At 44.2% G+C, this 21,913-nt stretch overlaps 2 protein-coding genes across 4 annotated transcripts in view; both read right to left on the minus strand.

Moving 5' to 3' along the window:
* The window catches only part of mrtfba (myocardin related transcription factor Ba), a 38,513-nt gene extending 32,858 nt beyond the window's left edge, over positions 1–5,655 (minus strand). For all 3 annotated transcript variants that reach the window (XM_034107882.2, XM_034107883.2, XM_034107880.2), the window contains exon 1: positions 5,504–5,655. The gene's annotated coding sequence lies outside the window, so the exon portion shown is untranslated. The remainder of the gene's footprint in view (positions 1–5,503) is intronic.
* Positions 5,656–6,232: 577 nt separating this feature from the next.
* On the minus strand, positions 6,233–16,121 carry ercc4 (excision repair cross-complementation group 4). Its single transcript, XM_034106668.2, has 10 exons — positions 15,806–16,121; positions 14,796–14,976; positions 13,134–13,329; positions 12,444–12,651; positions 11,823–12,003; positions 10,908–11,033; positions 10,726–10,830; positions 8,078–8,714; positions 7,883–7,995; positions 6,233–7,300 (listed from the first exon to the last, which is right to left on the minus strand). The coding sequence occupies exons 1-10, from the start codon at positions 15,980–15,982 to the stop codon at positions 6,561–6,563; spliced, it is 2,664 nt and encodes an 887-aa protein (XP_033962559.1). The 5' UTR covers positions 15,983–16,121; the 3' UTR covers positions 6,233–6,560.
* Positions 16,122–21,913: the final 5,792 nt, after the last annotated feature.

Genomic DNA, 21,913 nt, shown 5'->3' on the forward strand with positions numbered 1-21,913 from the left:
ACATGTGGGCCAACAACCTCTGCTCAAAACAACATGTATTTAAGACCAATTGATATCCTGAACCTTGATAATTACAATCTAAAATACATAGAAATAAAGCTCTTCCCTTTCCTCTATGAAGCTTAGACACTTAAAAAGACTTGGATTATTTAAAAGTTGCAGGTGGTTTCTCTTCTGAATGAGTATCTTGATGGTTGATTGAACTTATTGCAAGTTTTTGGATAAAAGCATGAGCTAAATGAAAGTCAATATGGATACAAAAATAAACTATATCGCTGCCATCAGAAACAAATAGCCCTTTATTGCATGTAGTACTCTTGAAACACTGGTATGGGGATCAGTGCCACACAGACAATGATTTCCAGAAGCTAAATACGTTCATTTTCAATCAGTATTTGTACAGAGTGAAGAAGACAGAGAGAATAGTTTACGGAGCATTAAGAGTGGAAAAAGTGGACAACCTGCTAGGGCTGTCCCGAATATTCGGTAGTAATCAGCAGCGAATATTCGGCCCATGCGGGGGCTGGGGGATACGTCTTAATCAGCAGCGAACCGCTTCAAACACGTGTATTTCGGTTTATTCACGGCATTCATTTGTTATTCTACAGTATTGTTGTTTTATAGTATTTTGTTAATGCTATTTGTGTTCTTTGAAATTGAAAAGGATATTGCATTGTGTTACTTTCGTTGCAGTTGTATGTGTCTTAAGTGTAATTTGGCTTGGCTTCCTATTTTGTATGGACATGCTTTTATTTTGAAGGAGAGTTAGCGCTGTTGACAGGAAGTTGTTGTTGCTATGGAAACAACGTGACGGAGATTAACGGAGAAAAAGTAATATCTACATATAAAGACGGAGAAAGTAAACGATAACGTTTATGGTTAAGTGTTAGCACCCCCCGAAGAGGCACAAGCTCTTACGTTGATATTGGAGATTTCAATCAATTAAAAAAAAAGAAAAAGAAAAGAAAACGAATATCCGAATATCGAAATTGATACCCGAATAGTACTCCAACGAACGAATATTCGGGTACAGCCCTACAACCTGCAAGGGCCTGAAAAGTCCCACCAGACACCATTTACATGCACTAAAACCTATATAACATGCTACAAGAGAAAAGCCCAAAAAGCATAATAGGGGCCCTTTACCCACTAACATGGACTTCTGTGACGGTTGTTTTTTAATATATAAACACCCAAAGCTCATTGTGGAACTCAATGCAATGCCAGCATGTCAGAAAAAGCCAAATTAACCAGGTTTCTAACTGAGAACAAGAACTGGTTTCAGGTCTGAGTTTTATTATCTCCAGCAGATCAGAGTTCCACTAGGTAATCCATTGAGTGGGCATTTTGCCAGCATGATGGCAGTATCTGGGAGTGTCAATCGCCCCGAGGCTGTTCCTTCTCTAGCATACATATAAAAGATTACACATTTGCAGTGCAGGTGAGACGGTTTATGACCTTCGACTGCAAACATCTTCTTTGTAATTGTCTTAAGGCTGACGGGATCGAATGACAAAAACACTAAAGCGCTTAAATACATGTGGATTCAGGATGTTAGGCAATATTCAAAGTCTAACTAGTGTTTTGCAATCCTGTTTTCAGCAGAAGAACCAGCTAATCGATACTTTAGCAGCCATTCAGAGAGCCACGTATCCACAACAAGGAATAAACAGACTCTTGGTATCTTCCTGAGAAATACCAACACTTCCCAGTCTCTGCATACCAGGTCAAGGGTTAACTTTACTACAAATAGGCCTGGCTGTGAAGCATTCGTGTTATGAAGTACCCACAAGCACTCACACATCCACTGACAGCAGGTGACAACTGAACAGTGAGGCCTCGGTCTGTAAGAGCTGGTGAACCATAAACAATAAGCGGGTCTGGATTCTGTTAAAGGACATCAACACACCTCTTTGTCTACATGAAAAATAACATGTGTTGAAACGGTAATAACAGCCCTAGTATAAACTAGAATACTCCCAATCTAGTCAAGTTGACGCTAACATCCATGTTTGTCCAAAATGTCATCACTTCCGCATTTTATCCCATTCGAAATTGGTTAAAAATGTCATAATTAGCATTTGAAATGATTGAGTTGTATCCAGAAATATGTTTTGTGAGGCGTCAGTGATCTTGACCCTCACCATCAAAATCTTATCAGTTCATTCTTGAGTCCAAGTGGATGTTTGTGACAAATTGGAAAACATTCCTTCAAGGCATTACTGAAATATGCTGTTCACGAGAATGGGACAGACAACCCGAAAACATGATGCCTCTGGTCACTGCTTTCATCGACGCAGAGGCATCAAAACAAAAGGCCTAGGATCATAAAGTAAAAGCCTTTGTCTACAAATCTAGATATCTCAGGTTCTGGATCACTGGGAATACTCTTATCATAAAAAGACTTGTTCATTTAAGTCTCAGAAGAACAAAGGGGGATGCTTAGAAAAAAGCGTGTTTTTAAAACCTCATATCATCAAAGATTTTGCTTGTTAAGTTGTATGAAAGGGTGACACATCAACATAAACACTGTTGGGATTAGTGAAAATTGCTCTATAATCCAATAATGATTTAACGATGTGAAGGATACTAAAATAAATGTACCCAATAGGAAACACACACACAAAGCATGAGAACCACTCGATGCCAAACTCTAGATTGAGTGTGCAGTTTTCAGGGCCTGAAATAGACCACGTCTGGTTCCAACAAAAATGTCTTCTTTATCCAAAGATAAGAAAGAAATGATGTCATCTGTGGCTCATTCTCCAGAGTCACCGCTCTGCTCTGTTCCCACAGACACACATGTCATTTCCTTCCTTTGTGGACTTTGCTCAAAGGAGCTTCTAACAAGAGTACAAAGGTATCAACGGCTGGATACCAAACACAATGGCCCTGCCTCACCTAAAGGCCCCGACACACCGAGCCGATTTCGGCCGTCGATAGATGTCTGGCCGTCGATGAGCGTCCTGTCGCCCTACTCAGATTGGTGTGTCCAGCACCGTCGTGTCTTTTCGGCTGTCGGCAAAAGAAATCACTCCGATTGGCTGTTCAGCTTAGCGAATCAGTGCATGAGAAGCGAAACGGAAGTGAAGAAGGCACACACAGACGGCTATTATCTTTCATTTCCCAGTACCGCACTAAACATGTTTTTGATTATAAGTCGTTATGTGAAACCGTCTGTGATGGACGAGAGTGAAAATGGAACGCACGCTATTTGTTGTCTGTATCTATCATGCCTAGTCTGTCTGCCGATTGCCTCTTTTGAATGACGAATACACACTACCGCCGCCTGCTGGTAAGGAGAGTTATTGCCACTCACGCATGCGCAGTGCGTACGCCGTCGGCTGAAGTCCATGCGGTGTGTTCCAGTGCGACTTTTTGGCCAAGACGCAGGAGACGTGAGGCGACACAACAATCGGAACCGTCGGGACTCGGGATGCCAGCGATTATTCGCTACAGTCTCCATAATCGAATATTATTTTTAAAAATCGATTTTATTTATATATTTTTTTTTTTTTTATGTATTTTTTTTTTTAAGGCTTAGTTTCAACCAAAATATATATATGCTAATAAAAGTAATAGTATTAATAATTGTAAATGGTCATTGGTCACACCACCAGTTTGTTTTACTGTAAAAATAATCGATTATTATTCGCCAGGGCTGCCGAATAATCGATTTTGATCATGGTCAGTTTCTGGCAACCCTAGTCGGGACGTGTTCTTTGGTGTCAGCTTGGTGTGTCAGGGCCTTAAGAGACTATTAAAGCAGCTAGATAGACAAACCTTAATAGAGAGTGGCCCGCAATAAAGACAGTATGTAGGCTGGTTATGTAAAGTCGTTTCTGAAACTATGGGTTGCACGCTTTCCTGTTGGTAGATAACCCTCAGTACTAATGTCTCCTGCAACTCTTTCCACTTGGAGGATGGAAAAACGGTCAAAAATAGGACATTTTCATTTATTTAATAAGTCTCTAGTGCCATTTAATTTGACACAAGAGACACTGAACCCCGAGGCTAAAGGGATCTGGGTAGACGGTCTTCCTGCGAGCTTATACTGCACGGGTGGCTCTAAAATAAGCAAGAGATATACGACACACAGCCTTTAACGATAATAACTTTCCCTTCAGCCTTACACAGTGTAAGGTTAACTCTAATAATTCACACTTCTCCATGTCAGACTTGGACAGCAAAGAAAACAACACATCCTGCCAGTCTTTATGACTCACACACACACCACAATGTGTTTGGATTTGCTGCAGCACTACCTCACTTTTCTCACTTCAATCAGTGGGGAAGGCAATAAGATAACATCATAGGGTTTAAGAGGGAGGGGGGGGTCTTGTTAACAGTGTGCATGGTTAGTCATATTTAGCTGTGTTACTTTAGAACCACATGCTTGTCATCTCCTCTCTTTCCAACCTATCTGTGCCATCTATAACAAAGGTACAAATAACATCAATAAGAAAACACGAGTTCAGTAATAGCAGGGTGATTAGTATCCCAAATCACAGCATGCCCCAGCCTTTGAAAGCATGCTAGCTCAAGTAATAAGCATACAGTACCAGTGGTTTAAAGTAAATAAGTACATTAACCGAAGTACTACTGAACTTAAGTACAATTTTGAGGGACCTTTTTGCTACTTTCTACCCCACTATTATTCAGAGCTAATTTATGGACTTTGACTCCACCATATTTACAAAATATCTTAAATTACGTAGCAGATTTGGATTAATGATGTGAAACATTTTTAAAAAAAACTCAAAAGAAACACCTTAGTACACCTGGAGTGAATTAACAAGCTACCCTGCACTATACAAAGTCATTAAAACTAGCTGCACCTTTACCAGCTTTGATAACACTTTAATGATCAATCATTATAAAACATATCATATATATATATATATATATATATATATATATTCATCTGAAATGGGCCAATGTGCACAATGAGTACTTTCACCTTCGGTACTTTAAGTATCTTTTTGTACTTTTACTTGAGTCAGATTTTGAATGCAGGACTTTTACTGTAACAGAGTATTCCTACATTTGGTACATCTACTTTTTACTCAAGTACAAGATCTAAGTACCATCTCTCCTTGACACCTAGATAGCATTAGGAGAAAGGACACATATTTCCTATAGAGGTGTTATTGCCTGGCTTGGCTGTCTGCAGTGTCTGTTATCGCAGAGGTGGGTGTGGGATCAGCTAACGGTGTTTAGCTACTTTAAATCTGACAGGTGAGTGCAGACAGTGCCAATAATTAAAAACATGATGAAGCGGCCATTCTTACAATGAGTTAAAACACCTCAATGTGAGTAGCAGTCAAACCCTTCATGTCCACAACTCCACATTGCTGTGTTATTGCACCAAGCCTCGTCTGCTTATCACAAACGCTGCTCAGCAACAACCACCTCACAGTTAGCGCGGCTAAGCTAACACATGCTAACACATGCTAACACATGCTAAAAACAAGACAGCGTCGACCCGGGTCTGTGGACTCACCTATTTGAGAAGACTTGAAACCGGACTGTGTTCTGTTCACAATGAGATATCCATTATCCCGGGGGAATGGTCGCGTGGGTGTTGTTTTGTTTCCTGTAGCTGTGAGATTGAAGTTTATTTCGCGGAGTAAAATGGCTGCGACTGGGTCTAGGCTCGGATGCGGAGTGACGTAATGACGAAGCCTTGGGGGGAGTGGCGGAGGGATCTGCCTGTTTATCGGTCACTCAGCATTTATCGTCCGACCATCAGCATGACTCGATTTTTTTCAAACTAAACTACATCACAACAACACTCATACGTTGAACACTCATAAAGAATATCCTATGTCTGTTTTCCCCCCTCACATATGATGAGTAGTGTTATGTAATGGTTGCTGTGTGAATCTGGTAGATATTCGAGGTGACACAAATCACAAATGCTCATTCTCACAACACAATACAGTCAAACTAATGCAGGAAACTCCTTTTAGATTTCATGATGTAGTCCCAGGACTTCCTTGTATGTATGACCACCCAATAATACAACTACTCGTGTCTTTTTTCTTGAATGAATGCGGTTTTCAGAAACTGAGCAACATAGAAACACCATGCCCAGCTAATGGGTGATTTTCATTTCCCACATTTGTTTGACTTTTTACGAATCATAAAGTGGAGTTTCTAAAAGGGTCTAAGTACAATAAAGGGGTTATAAAACAGTGTTGTTCTAGAAAGATGTATTTATTTAAACAAAAGGTAAACAAAACAATGATAAAATATTTGATTCTTGCCAAGTTATTTAAGAACATGTCCCATTTTAGTAGTTTATAATGTACAATAGAAAAAAAACATTGCAGTATATCAGTTCATTCTGTACATAAATATAATACTTTTTTTGAAGACAGACGGTGTGAATTCAGTCTGCATCATTTTACATCATGCCATTATCATCAAAATGTACATTGAACACTAATCCTCCTGATACCAGGAACATTATAATTATATACATAAGTCAGATGCTTTGAAGAAGAAGAAAGCCCATTTGATTAATCCCTCTTGAAGCAATTCAATTTCCACACCCATCATGTCCGCTTGCCCTTCTGCACAGGAGCAGGGACATCAGCATCATTATGCAGAAACTCAAACAGCTGCTTAGCATTTTTAGCATTCTCCAGTATTTCTGCCAACCTTTCCTGGCTGAGTTTGGCTAAATCTGCCAGGCTGTCTGCGCTTTTCACAAGAGCCCTGTAGTTCTTCATATTGACCCCAGGCATTTTCAACAGGAAGTCATACGGCCCGGGGTTGTAGAGGGCAGCTGATTCGGCCACCATGTCTGACTCGGCTGTGACGGCCTGAGCCGCGGCACCATCCGGCTCCAGGCGACCTTTCTTCAGATCCTCGAAGAGCTCGGCAGTGGCGTGGGGGGACGGGCACCAGAGAATACGGAGCCGAGGGAAATGCAAAGTGAGTAAGGTGAGTTTGGAAGAAATGTCATTGGCCGATATCTCATGACGGAAATCAGAGCGTGCCATCAAGGAAAAGGGTTTCGCTGGGTCAAACTCAATGAGCAGCACTGGTCTTTTGTAGTATCGAGTCATGGAGAGACACTGAGTGTAGAGGCGGCCGCTCTGCAGGGAGCCAATCAGATCACTGACGCTCTTCCGCTCGACGCACGTGTCCGGGGTCAGGATGTAGTCGCCCACTTCCAGGGTGACGGGCTCGATGTCCAGCCCGCGGCGGTGAAGCAACGAGGGCAGCTCACTGCGAAACTCACGCATGTCGACGATGACTCGGGACGGCTCTTTGGGCTGCTCCTGACCTCCTGGTTAGTGGACAGGAAATGGGAAAACACTTATTTAAGAAATCGTGGGGACTTTTATAAGGTAAGACAAAATAAACTGTCCAGGCGAACCAATGGATGTTTGAACATGACAACAAATAGAGGAAGGAGGTGAAGGTAGTGTTCTTTTGGTGGATTTTATGCCTCTGATAAAATAATAATGCAATAATAATGCATGAAAACTTTAAAGAACAATTATTTATATATCAAAAATAATGTGGGAAAAAACAAGTATCCTAAATATATAAAATAAATCCACAGAACAATAAATAAAAAAGGAATTTGACTCTTTGAACAGAAATGCACAATGTCCATGCAGGTCTTTTTCTTAGTAGATAAAAGCCTACTTTTACTGGCATCAGAATATTTATCTTCAATACCAATTATTTTCGATTTAACGTTATAATATATCTTTAAGTACAGAAAATCATTAAAAAGTTCCATTCCAGTGTCCGTATTTCTCTCTGGAATCTGCCATTTTTGCAAGAAGAATAACTCAAACAATTAATTACTCATCAAAATAGTTGAAAATAGCGACTAGTCGTTTCAGTTCTATAGACATGCCTGCTTTGCGGGTGTTGGTGGTGGCGTTTGCAGGCCCTAAATTCCTTGCCAGGTCCAGGTTAGTGTCGTCCCGCCCCTCCCTCTCCTCTGGGATCACCATGATAGCTTTTTCCCTGCGGAGAAAAACACACACAGTCACCAAAGAGAAACCAACGCAACAAAACATCACCAGACAGAGAGAAGCGTGTTTCTGACCTGATGAGGTGTTCGAAGGCTTTCTTTTCCCTGGACAGCGCCGTCAGGTACTTCTGTTCCTCCGTGGAGCCTCCGTAGATGAGGAAATACACCCTCAGTGTTTTCCCGGGCCGGCTAGCTTTGTAGATCTCCAGCTGGCGAACGAAACTGATCTCAGCGTCGTACAGCACCACGAAGCTGGGCTCCACCTCGTGCAGCACCCTGGTGAGGCTGTGGGGGTCAGTGAGGCCCTTCAGAGGGTGGATGACAGTCAGCGGCTCCTTCAGAACTCCATAATAAGCATCTGATGACAAATCCAGCTTCATCTGTTCCTCCTCCTCATCCTCGTCTCCACTGCTGCCCATCATGGCCGCCTCCTCCGCCCCGTCCTTCCCCACCATCTGGGTCAGAGTCAGCGAGGGTCTTTTTTTACTCTTTGTGGGTTTTTTCTGCACCGGCTCTTTTCCCTTGTCTCCTTTTTTCGGCCAGCTGTTGCCCTTTTTGTGGCAATCGAGATCGAGGGCGGCGGCTGCAGCGGCGTCACTTTTGCCGACAGTGCGGGCGTAGAGGCGGTGGAGCAGCGAGTCGGAGCCGAGCCGGATGTACTGCTGCAGCTGGGCACAGGTCCGGTCATCACTGGCACAGATCAGAACCCGACCTGGGGACACGTTAGGAATGTTCCCTTTTCAGAGTAATTTACAAAATACAACAGAAAAAATACTGCAGTATCTAAAGGTCCTCTCACAACTGTTTTTCATCAATATATCACAGGTCTCAGATATATACAGAGCCTGTCTCTGATTGGCTGAAACACCAAACAGATCATTGCAGCATTACCCATAATCCCCTCTGTTTCAGCCCTGTTTCCAAAGTGCTGATTCTCTGTCTGTTACTTTAGATGAAAGTAAGGAGCCCCTCCCCACGCCCCTCTGAGAGACATTTGGTTACAAAGAACTCAATGGTGCTCTAGGAGGAGATTCAGGTGATAAGGGGGGGGGGGGGGGTTACCTTGGTTGCTGATTGGCTAATGGTTACACCAGAGCAACATGTACTGTACAATTTATTTTAAAATATGTTTCAATTTAAATAAGATAACGTTTGTTAACTGAAATAATACACCATTTTTAGCCTTCATGGCAAATCAATTTTATTTTCCATTTTTGCTCACGTTGGTGGTGGCCTATTTTGTTTTCAACCGAATGTCGATGACATAAATGTTTATGCTTATAAAAGTATCACAACAAAGATTGTCAATCACAAATGTAATTTAGATTAAAGTAAAAATATCTTCAACAACAAAAAAGTCCATCATCTGTCATCACCTTTCAAAAGTCAGTTTGGACAATAGATAGAAGTCTCTGCAATGTGGTCTCTTGTCTTCCTTGTATTATTTTTCACGTCCACTAGATGGCGCTCTGTAGGATTAAAGCACTGATATTCAGGATCTAGTCATCTTGAAAAGTCTGAATCTGGCCGACTTGTCTGATCCTGGATCACAAATAATGGGATTTCAAAATCTGATCGGATCTGATTGAGATTAAAAGTTTTGAACTCCTGGGCCTGGAGTTAGAGCTAAATCCAAATCCTTATCTCTACTCCTCACTCTTTCCTTGTACCCGCAAATAAACTGCAGAAAAAGGTACAAGTAGTCCTGATCTTAGATAACTGGCTTACTGACACACTCAAATGAATGCAACCATTGGTTATAGTAAAGGTATTTAGTTATAAACATGGGCTTCTCCTGCTTCAGGGTGTATGCAGGAATCCTGAAGTCAAATGTAAGACCTTTTAAGACCTTTCTTAAGACCCTTCCCATACATCTTAAGACCTCATCGCCACTTGGAGTTCTAACCGGTTACCTTGGCGACACACTTTACCTCACATTGACTATATACAGTATTGATCGTCCTTCCTCCTTATCTTCCAACCATTTGGACGCAAACTTGCATTTCCCCATAACGATGTTGCTTAGCAACCGGCGTAAACGGACCTTCGCGCTATCAAGCAGTGAGCGTGCGATGTCCTGTTCAGACGACGTCAAACCCAACGGGATGCCATCAATAAACTACACAGAATCACACTACACACCTACGCCATGACTACATTCAGGCAGACTGTAGAACACAACCTCTCTGGACCATTTATATACTTATTGAAAACAAGCTATAAAATGTCATACCTTGGAAAATGCCCTTTAATACTTTTTAATAGCCTTCATTTTCGCTAAATTGATTTATCAACTTTTAATACTTTTTAAGACCCGCGGACGCCCTGTGCTTTGAAACAAAAGAAACGTATGCTGGGAGAAAGCCCTGTTCTATAGTCGTATTTTCAGCAGATTCAGGGGACTAGTTTGCTTTTACTGCATGTGTAACGTGTATAGGACGAACCAGTGAACCATGACGAAGCTGCATACCCTGAAGAGGATGACTTTGAAATGTCAGCGCGGTGTATATTGGCCTTTCTGCTGGATGTACATTTAAAATACAATTGTAGATTTCCTTCTCTTATATGCGTTTCCTATGTAGATTCATTTAAATTATTACCAAAAACGCCTTTGGGAAACTTAAACATGGCTTCTAGGAAATTCTGTAAAAGTAGTACATTATATCTAAATGATAGACAATGAGGGGCAGTGTTGACATAATGGACCTGTACACCACTCTGACCTGGTTCATGTTCAGAGCTCTTGTTCTCCTTCTCGATCTCCTGCAGTACTTCGGTCAGAGCCTCCCACTTCGGGCTCTTCTCCAGCACCAGCTGCCGTTTCACCTCTGAAACAACAAACATAATGTGAGTCGATCTAATATGAATACACATGCAAGCAGAAAAGGATGCAGAGGTCAGGTACCTGAGGATGGCTTCGGTTTCTCTGCCTCCACTCCCAGTTTGACTTTCTTCTTGCTCTCTGGGAAGCGGTACACTCTTCCCCTGGTGTTCATAAACATGGAGGTACTGGAGTCGAGGAATAACCACCCTGATGGTCGCATAAACAAACACAACTTAGATAAAGGTGCTGAATCAGAACCAGAACCAGAATACCATTATTAGTCCCACAGAGGGGGAATGTACATTGTTACAGCAGAAAAGAGCCAAAGACATGCATACACATCTCCTAACCCTCATGTTGTGTTCGGGTCTCCCGTGCCCCGTTGAACCAGGCTTCATGATATCCTCCACAACAGATATATCAACACTACAAAACTGATGTTGACAATTTCTGCCAAGTCTGAAGGTCTCTAAAAAGAAGTGTATAATTTGGTGTTGGGTCTGGGGAGACCCAGCAGAATTGTTTTGGGTGACTCGAGGTCAAATTTGGCCCAATCAAGATTCACCTTTGACTTTAGACGCCCCTCCCCCGCCCCCTTCATCCACTGTAACAATCATTGTTCGCAACATGCACCTGGTCTCCCCTCCCTCTGCCCCTGCCCCCCCCCCCCCCCCCCCCACGGGAACTCCGCCTTTCTCAAAGAATATGTGCACTAACACTTGAACCTGAACACACACATGCACGTGTGCAATATGTGGTGTCATGTGCTTTGGGCCATAACATTAAACAGGATTGTACGGTTATGAATGCATTATAAGTTAGTTATGATGTAGTTAAAACGATATTGGATGATAGTCATTTTTTGTGTGTGTTTTGGACTGAGATAAATCATGGGTCAAAATGTACGGTAACAGCCTTTGAACACAACACAAGGGTTAGTCACACATATTAGGTTCAATATTCACCCACAGTATTTCAAAGTAAGATGTAGTTCACCTGAGTTGGATCCAAAGTTCTTCTGGCTGGAGCGCAGAGACTCGAGTAGATTGAGGAAGGTGACGCAGTCGTACTGGGTGAGGTAGAGCAGCAGCACCCTCAGCACCTTCAGGTCCTGGACCAGAGCCTTGGTCTTTGATCCCAGCTGGTGCCACAGGGGGTCCAGGTAGTGACGGATCGTCTGGATGAGAGTCAGCCAAACACAACCAAACCTCAAATACAGGAAACTCGGCTTTCCAAACGAGACACCGAATCAGATAAAACACTTGTCATAAGAAGGCCATGTTTGCTGCGTCTTTAAAAGGTCACCTATCATGCAAAATGCATTTGTGATGGCTTTTATAAATATGTGTCCTTGGTGTCAGGGAACTAACAACGTGTCAGAAAACCAAGCCCTCTCTCTTTTCCTCCGTACCCAATGAGAGACAATGCGTGACGTGTTTTGGGCGTAATATGGTCTTTGTTTACATTAGCAAGCATCGCTAACACTCAGAGCTAAGCTGTGCTGGAGAGAGTATGTTTAAAAAAGCCTGTTTAGTTTTCTTGTTTTAATTTACATTTGGCGTTCTAAATAAACAACAAGCAGACCTTTCATTTCAACATCCAACTCCATCCTTATACCTTTTCGAAGGCGTTTCCCAGCGTGTTCTCCAGGGAGAGGTCCTCGGCCTCCAGGCTGGGGTTGTAGCGCTTCAGCTCCTTCAGGCAGGCGCTCATGATGTCCAGGATGGAGCTCTGGATGGCCCTCATGGCCGGAGTCAGCGACACGTTGAGCTCCACCACCTCCGGCTTGTGTCTGTCCAGCGCTGTGTTCACTGACACTTGAAACCTGTTGAATACAGCAGGTTACAGATTATTATTATTATTATATAATGTGATATCTGGTTTCAAGTTTCAACAGTTACTTTATTCATTTTTTTTTTATCACATTTTTATTGAGATTAAGACACAACATGTACAACCAAAAGCACACATTTTCATTTAAAAAAAACATAATACAAATAAAAATTAGACAACAGACTACTTACAAAATGCAGAATACATACTGTATGTACGCTCAAAATAATAACAATAATACAGACATCAAATTAAAACAAAATAAAACAAACCCAACCCTCCCTCCCAGACATTGAATACACACAGACACACTTTATCCCTTTATTTAAAAAAACATTTTGTATTATTAATTTTTGTGAATCCTGTTTTTAACTCTGACCCTGTTGCTGCTATAAACGCCTGCATTTCCCCAAGGGGATAAATGAAGTTCCATCTTATCTCATCTCATATGTGCTTTTGAAATAGGTCTCATACCTGGGCCAAAGGTAGAGCTTCTTGACGAAGAGGTTCCTCATCACACGCTCCACCTGGCAGAATCCGGAGGAGAAGGACGTGGCCTTGTCAGTGAACGCTTTAATGAAGCCCGTCTTGTTCTTCTGTCTGAACAAGCGGAGGATGAAGGCCTCCTGACACGACTCGATGATTGTATGAGCACGATACACCAGGATGCCTGAGGGCGAGATTCGGAGAGAGAGTGTGTGCGTGTTAGTCTGGGTTTCTGTTGGTTACGAGACCACAGGATCCAAGGGTTTCATTATCATGTGCACAGTAGCTACAGTGTAGTTATAGCGAGGCCAAAACCATATAAAACCCTTCAAATGTAATGCAGTGTAACACCCATCAATAAATACGGCATCATTTCAAATGTTTAGTAGTCTATATATGGGACATTTAAGCAATAGCTCACGACAGGCCGTGGTATATGCTCATTATATCACAGCTAAGGGGCGTGGTTCGGCCCGACGCGACACAGGCAGTTTGCTTTTCAGCCCAACGGTATAGTGTTTTTCTCAGACGCGGAGGGATACTGACTTGTTGTTAAAAGTAACTTACAATTCTACCCGTGGTATACGCTCAGTATATCACGGCTAAGGACCAATCAGATTGCTTGATTTGACTTGTCCGTTTTATAATCACCTTTATACTTAACATTTAAAGTGCCTTTACACAATTACGTAGATTTACAGGGACAAAGCGGGAATGTTAGGAGAAGAAAGGCACGATTTCCCCCAATAATCAACACCAAAAAAAACAGCAAATTCATGAAACAAATTTTTTTTTTTAATCAATTACTAATTCGATAATAAAGCCATACAAAATATATAATTGAACACAGGTCGAAGAGATGGTAATAACGACCATTTCTAGAATGCAAATAAATGACAACAATTGTTCCATGTTTAGAAATAACTAATATGGCTCCCTGTTCAAACCCCTATCAACTTCACAAACCTACTGCTCACTTACAAAGCCCGACACAACCTGCCCCCCCCCCTATCTGGCTGACCTTCTTCAGGAGTACACCCCCTCTCGCTCCCTCCGCTCCCCCTCTGCTGGTCTGCTGACCGTCCCCACCCCACGCCTCGTCACCATGCGTGCTCGGGCTTTTAGCTGCACTGCTCCCAGACTCTGGAACTCCCTCCCCCCGCACATCCGACAGTCAGACACAACCACCATATTCAAATCCCAATTAAAAACCCACCTGTTCAAATCTGCCTCCTCACTGTAGTGCTCCCCATTATATGTTTCATTTGTGTCCACTTGACGGTCTCCTCCATGATTTCCTGTTTGTGTTTTTATCGTGTTCTGTTGCCTATTAGCGTTTTCTTTTTTAACAAATTGTACGGTGTCCTTGGGTGTCATGAAAGGCGCCTAAAATAAAATGTATTATTATTATAAATATGTTCAGAAATAACTAATATTATTTACATGTATATATATAGACTTTTTGCACTATTTTTAATTTTGTATTTTTGTATTTTATTATAAATGTTGCATTGTTGGAGGAGCTCAGGTCAGAAGAATTTCATTGCCATTTCTACACTGTAGCTTTGTGCATATGACAATAAAACCTTTGAATCTTTGATCAATAACATCACACTATGCAACAAACAATCATTGTATCCGTGATCTGACCTGAGATCAGATGAGCCGGGACGCGGTCGGTGAGGAAGTCGACCACCAGGATCCTGCTGGTGACGAACAGCACCCCCCCCTCCGTGTACACGTTGTATCTCTCAGCGCTCTGCACGTCGCTGGTCACCGTCCTCGGCAGGTGGGTCACACCCTCCGCTCGCAGCTGCTCTGTGAAATACTCCTGAGAGAGAGAGAGAGAGAGAGAGAGAGAGAGAGAGAGAGAGAGAGAGAGAGAGAGAGAGAGAGAGAGAAAGAGAGAGAGAGAGAGAGAGAGAGAGAGAGAGAGAGAAAGAGAGAGAGAGAGAGAGAGAGAGAGAGAGAGAGAGAGAGAGAGAGAGAGAGAGAGAGTATTTTGGTAAACATCTTTAAAGTATCTTTACATGGAGGAGCTCGGGTCAGTTATGTGCATATGACAATAAAACCTTTGGAGTTGAATTTGAATGTTATTTGCAGCAAGAAGTATCTAACATCTGTACCCAGGTCTGTATACTTAAAGTTATCTTGCCTAGATTATACAATTATAATGTAAACTTAAAAATGTGATTCCATAATGGTATTAGAATTGTACACAAGCATTTTCATTCTCACATACTTATATGGTAGTTATATGACTTGTGAAAGGTATGTTACACAGTTCACTTTCAGGGTCATACCTGGCTTTACAGTTGACAACATTAAAATGCAATTCAAATATAAAAAAGTAAATACTATGAGGCTCAAAAAAAGACAAAGTAATTTACTGATTTTCCAATTTGTGCAAGCAATATTAAAACATGACATTGGATGTATAAAGATGTAGGCTGCTGTACGATGGACTATTGACAGTTGAAAATGGCGCAACACAAGCAAAATGAAAACGGTAGTTAACCAGCTGTAAAACATCATAATATTATTCAAGTGTCATTTAAGAAACGTCCCACATGGGCTTCCGTAGTGGCGCCTTAATTTGCTTACTGGGCAGCTGGCTCCTTCAGAAGCCTTCATATAACACACGTGATCTCCCTGCTCACCTGCTCAGGTGTGGTGGTGTTCAGCAGCAGGACCAGGCTGCCCTGCTCGGAGTAAACCCGCATGAACTGCAGCAGGATGCGGTCTATCCCCATGCCCTCCGCCGCCACCAGCAGCCCGTCAACCTCAAACAGACTGAGGAACATCTCCGTCTCAAACTCCAGCAGCGGACCCGCCATGTTGGAGGGAATAAAACACCAACAACAACAACTACAAGGTTTCTGTTAGTTACGGTGAAAAATGTCAGCTAAAAGCAACAGAAGTCATAGTGAGACAGCTGCTAGTGTGCTGCTGGAATCTGTGGTCCTTTGTTTTGAAAATGCGCTTCCGGTCATGTGACAGTAATACCAAGAGAGCGTGACGGCTTCACATTGAGGATCGAGAGCGTCATCTAGTGACATGGAGGATGATAGCAGATGTGATCCATACGGTATGGATCACATCTGCTATAATCCACTATGATCCACTTATATTGGCGGTTCTAGAACATTTTACATGGGGTGGCAAGAGGTCATGCCAGGGTGGCATGGGAGGGCGGACAGTAGGCCTACGTGGTATTTTATACTGTATAGTATTTATTGTTAAATCATGCCCTAACACAAGTGTTCTTAATGCACAAGAGAAACAAGGTGTTCAGACCAACAAACTCAAATATAGTATAAAACAGCAGAAAATACTCATGATACCCTATAATTCTGTTTACTGTACAGTAAAAGTACTTAGTTATAATGAAGTACACAAATGACATCACCCATCTCTTAAGAAAGCTAAAGGTGACCTGTGCAGCAACACATTTCAATATTCAATACTAAGAGCTGCTAGATTGAGCTGCTGTAATGGAATATATATGGAGAATAAAAACATACCATGTGGTCTAGCTGGAGTCTCATCTGCCTCCTGATCCCTGCATCTGTCCCTCTTTCTGACACTTTATTCCTCACATACATTTATTCTTCTTCTTCACTAATGTCTTCCTCTCCTCCTGGCTTCCTCCTGCTCTGACCCTCCTGGTGTCTTCAGTGAACTCTCTTTTCCTTTTCCTCTATCTGTTCATCCTGATCACTTCTCAGATGTCTTTTTGTTGTTGTTGACTCACTCCAGCTACTCTGGCCTGCAAGAGTCTACTTGTGAAAAGCACTGGTACAAATGCTTGTATAACTTTACACGTTAAGGCCAGCTAAGCAGGGCCGTCCCTCCCTACAGGCCGATCATGCAGACTGCGTGAGAGAGGGGACGGACATGATGATGAACACTGTGCTTTGTTTCAGGAGGAAACTCATCAAAGACGGTTTTGATGTAAGAATACATATTTATTGCCAGGAATACACAAATGAATGTGATGGAGTTTTGGCGATTAGGCCCCGTTGTGCAGGAGTGTGCTTTCCCCCCCCCGGGGTCTAGACACTGGTGGTGGTGAATGGATAGTTGGGTTCGGTCTGAAGGGGAGGGGCTTAACTTGACCCTGGTGGTGGTGAATGGATAGTTGGGTTCGGTCTGAAGGGGAGGGGCTTAACTTGACCCTGGTGGTGGTGAATGGATAGTTGGGGTCGGTCTGAAGGGGAGGGGCTTAACTTGACTCTGGTGGTGGTGAATGGATAGTTGGGTTCGGTCTGAAGGGGAGGGGCTTAACTTGACTCTGGTGGTGGTGAATGGATAGTTGGGGTCGGTCTGAAAGGGAGGAGCTTAACTTGACCCTGGTGGTGGTGAAAGGATAGTTGGGGTCGATCTGAAGGGGAGGGGCTTAACTTGACCCTGGTGGTGGTGAATGGATAGTTGGGTTCGGTCTGAAGGGGAGGGGCTTAACTTGACTCTGGTGGTGGTGAATGGATAGTTGGGTTCGGTCTGAAGAGGAGGGGCTTAACTTGACTCTGGTGGTGGTGAATGGATAGTTGGGGTCGGTCTGAAAGGGAGGGGCTTAACTTGACCCTGGTGGTGGTGAATGGATAGTTGGGTTCGATCTGAAGGGGAGGGGCTTAACTTGACCCTGGTGGTGGTGAATGGATAGTTGGGTTCGGTCTGAAGGGGAGGGGCTTAACTTGACCCTGGTGGTGGTGAATGGTTTTGGGTTCGGTCTGAAGGGGAGGGGCTTAACTTGACCCTGGTGGTGGTGAATGGATAGTTGGGTTCGGTCTGAAGGGGAGGGGCTTATGACTCTGGTGGTGGTGAATGGATAGTTGGGGTCGGTCTGAAGGGGAGGGGCTTAACTTGACCCTGGTGGTGGTGAATGGATAGTTGGGTTCGGTCTGAAGGGGAGGGGCTTAACTTGACCCTGGTGGTGGTGAAAGGATAGTTGGGTTCGATCTGAAGGGGAGGGGCTTAACTTGACCCTGGTGGTGGTGAATGGATAGTTGGGTTCGGTCTGAAGGGGAGGGGCTTAACTTGACTCTGGTGGTGGTGAATGGATAGTTGGGTTCGGTCTGAAGAGGAGGGGCTTAACTTGACTCTGGTGGTGGTGAATGGATAGTTGGGGTCGGTCTGAAAGGGAGGGGCTTAACTTGACCCTGGTGGTGGTGAATGGATAGTTGGGTTCGATCTGAAAGGGAGGGGCTTAACTTGACCCTGGTGGTGGTGAATGGATAGTTGGGTTCGGTCTGAAGGGGAGGGGCTTAACTTGACCCTGGTGGTGGTGAATGGTTTTGGGTTCGGTCTGAAGGGGAGGGGCTTAACTTGACCCTGGTGGTGGTGAATGGATAGTTGGGTTCGGTCTGAAGGGGAGGGGCTTAACTTGACCCTGGTGGTGGTGAATGGATAGTTGGGTTCGGTCTGAAGGGGAGGGGCTTATGACTCTGGTGGTGGTGAATGGATCGTTGGGGTCGGTCTGAAGGGGAGGGGCTTAACTTGACCCTGGTGGTGGTGAATGGATAGTTGGGTTCGGTCTGAAGGGGAGGGGCTTAACTTGACTCTGGTGGTGGTGAATGGATAGTTGGGGTCGGTCTGAAGGGGAGGGGCTTAACTTGACCCTGGTGGTGGTGAATGGATAGTTGGGTTCGGTCTGAAGGGGAGGGGCTTAACTTGACTCTGACTCTGGTGGTGGTGAATGGATAGTTGGGTTCGGTCTGAAGGGGAAGGGCTTAACTTGACTCTGGTGGTGGTGAATGGATAGTTGGATTCGGTCTGAAGGGGAGGGGCTTAACTTGACCCTGGTGGTGGTGAATGGATAGTTGGGTTCGGTCTGAAGGGGAGGAGCTTAACTTGACTCTGGTGGTGGTGAATGGATAGTTGGGTTCGGTCTGAAGGGGAAGGGCTTAACTTGACTCTGGTGATGGTGAATGGATAGTTGGGTTCGGTCTAAAGGGGAGGGGCTTAACTTGACCCTGATGGTGGTGAATTGATAGTTGGGGTGGGTCTGAAGGGGAGGGGCTTAACTTGACTCTGGTGGTGGTGAATGGAGAGTTGGGGTCGGTCTGAAGGGGAGGGGCTTAACTTGACCCTGGTGGTGGTGAATGGATAGTTGGGTTCGGTCTGAAGGGGAGGGGCTTAACTTGACTCTGGTGGTGGTGAATGGATAGTTGGGTTCGGTCTGAAGGGGAGTGGCTTAGCTTCAGGCCCGGTTCTACGGGGGTGCATAAGGGTGCATTGCACCCTCAGTTGAGTCGTTATGCACCCTTATTTCAAAAATTAAAAGTATTAGATATATAATAATAATAATAATAATAATAATAGTAATAATAATAATAAGAAGAATATAGTTGAAATAAAATAAATTGTAATTGTGGTTATATAACATTGTCTGCTGCATTTATTTGGTCAATGTATACGGTATAAAAAAAACGGATGGAAGCGTCGACAAGAGCACGGTTGTGTGCAAATTATGCAAAAAAGAATTTGCATATCACCGCAGCACATCAAGCCTAAAGTATCACCTAAATGCAAAGCATGTAGCAGCTAGCGTGGACGTTAGCCCGACTCCGAGTGCAAGGAACCACACCCTGACCCAACCCACACTCAACCAGATGACTGGTTTCAGGGCCAGGATAAGTAAGTCCACGTCTGAGAAAATAACCGGCTCACTGGATTGTCACTGGGCTCGACATTAAGGACTGCCCGATGGCCCGGGGCCATCTAGGATTTAGCTCGGGCAATGAAGCCTCACCTGCTGGCTGCCCGATCGGGCAATCTATTATGCCAGTATCATGCAGCTCGCGGATCCAGTAATGAGTGACCCGACAGTAAAACTAAACATATCTACAGTATAACTAGTTTAGGTAGTTTGAGAGGTAAATAAAATAGCTACGTGTGATAACCTGAAGTGTGTGTTTTTTTCCGCTCACCGCTGCATGTGGTTATGCAGAGCTGCGTGTCGAGTCTCGACTCGTCAGCAGCAGCTGATGTCTCTCCCGTCAGATTAGACTTCACTCGCGTTTATGTCCATATCGATCAGATCCAGCTAGTTCTAGCTAATGATAGGACTACCTGCTTATTAAAAGACAACTACACAATAAGTGTCGCTATGCAACTGGATGAGGCCACAAAGTATAGCGCAGCATTATGCATTTGTTTACATGCCCACCGGAACCCCGAGGCATTACCAACAGATCAACGCACAATCAACCCACACAGGACATCTCTTTCTCCACATTAAGTGTTAGACATTAGAGTTGACTATTCTTGTCTGTCACATACTCTTCTTGTCTGTCACATAAGTGGCGCAACTGAAGCGGTATTGCTCTAAAGGGAAATTATTTTGACCGAAGATATTTAGATTTGCCGGCTAACGGGAACTCTGACGTGTGCTTGGCGGATGCGCTCGGCTCCTCTCGACTGCTGCTCGGGTCTGCTCGGTCAGCTTCCGGATGAGGAGGCATTCGTTCGACCAACTTACAGTAGTTAACATTACAAAAATGTTTCCCTGGTGGTGGTGAATGGATAGTTGGGTTCGGTCTGAAGGGGAGGGGCTTAACTTGACCCTGGTGGTGGTGAATGGATAGTTGGGGTCGGTCTGAAGGGGAGGGGCTTAACTTGACTCTGGTGGTGGTGAATGGATAGTTGGGTTCGGTCTGAAGGGGAGGGGCTTAACTTGACTCTGGTGGTGGTGAATGGATAGTTGGGGTCGGTCTGAAAGGGAGGAGCTTAACTTGACCCTGGTGGTGGTGAAAGGATAGTTGGGTTCGATCTGAAGGGGAGGGGCTTAACTTGACCCTGGTGGTGGTGAATGGATAGTTGGGTTCGGTCTGAAGGGGAGGGGCTTAACTTGACCCTGGTGGTGGTGAATGGATAGTTGGGGTCGGTCTGAAGGGGAGGGGCTTAACTTGACTCTGGTGGTGGTGAATGGATAGTTGGGTTCGGTCTGAAGGGGAGGGGCTTAACTTGACTCTGGTGGTGGTGAATGGATAGTTGGGGTCGGTCTGAAAGGGAGGAGCTTAACTTGACCCTGGTGGTGGTGAAAGGATAGTTGGGTTCGATCTGAAGGGGAGGGGCTTAACTTGACCCTGGTGGTGGTGAATGGATAGTTGGGTTCGGTCTGAAGGGGAGGGGCTTAACTTGACTCTGGTGGTGGTGAATGGATAGTTGGGTTCGGTCTGAAGAGGAGGGGCTTAACTTGACTCTGGTGGTGGTGAATGGATAGTTGGGGTCGGTCTGAAAGGGAGGGGCTTAACTTGACCCTGGTGGTGGTGAATGGATAGTTGGGTTCGATATGAAGGGGAGGGGCTTAACTTGACCCTGGTGGTGGTGAATGGATAGTTGGGTTCGGTCTGAAGGGGAGGGGCTTAACTTGACCCTGGTGGTGGTGAATGGTTTTGGGTTCGGTCTGAAGGGGAGGGGCTTAACTTGACCCTGGTGGTGGTGAATGGATAGTTGGGTTCGGTCTGAAGGGGAGGGGCTTAACTTGACCCTGGTGGTGGTGAATGGATAGTTGGGTTCGGTCTGAAGGGGAGGGGCTTATGACTCTGGTGGTGGTGAATGGATAGTTGGGGTCGGTCTGAAGGGGAGGGGCTTATGACTCTGGTGGTGGTGAATGGATAGTTGGGGTCGGTCTGAAGGGGAGGGGCTTAACTTGACCCTGGTGGTGGTGAATGGATAGTTGGGTTCGGTCTGAAGGGGAGGGGCTTAACTTGACTCTGGTGGTGGTGAATGGATAGTTGGGGTCGGTCTGAAAGGGAGGGGCTTAT

This window comes from Pseudochaenichthys georgianus, chromosome 19, assembly GCF_902827115.2.
Source record: "Pseudochaenichthys georgianus chromosome 19, fPseGeo1.2, whole genome shotgun sequence".
Lineage (NCBI taxonomy): Eukaryota > Metazoa > Chordata > Actinopteri > Perciformes > Channichthyidae > Pseudochaenichthys > Pseudochaenichthys georgianus.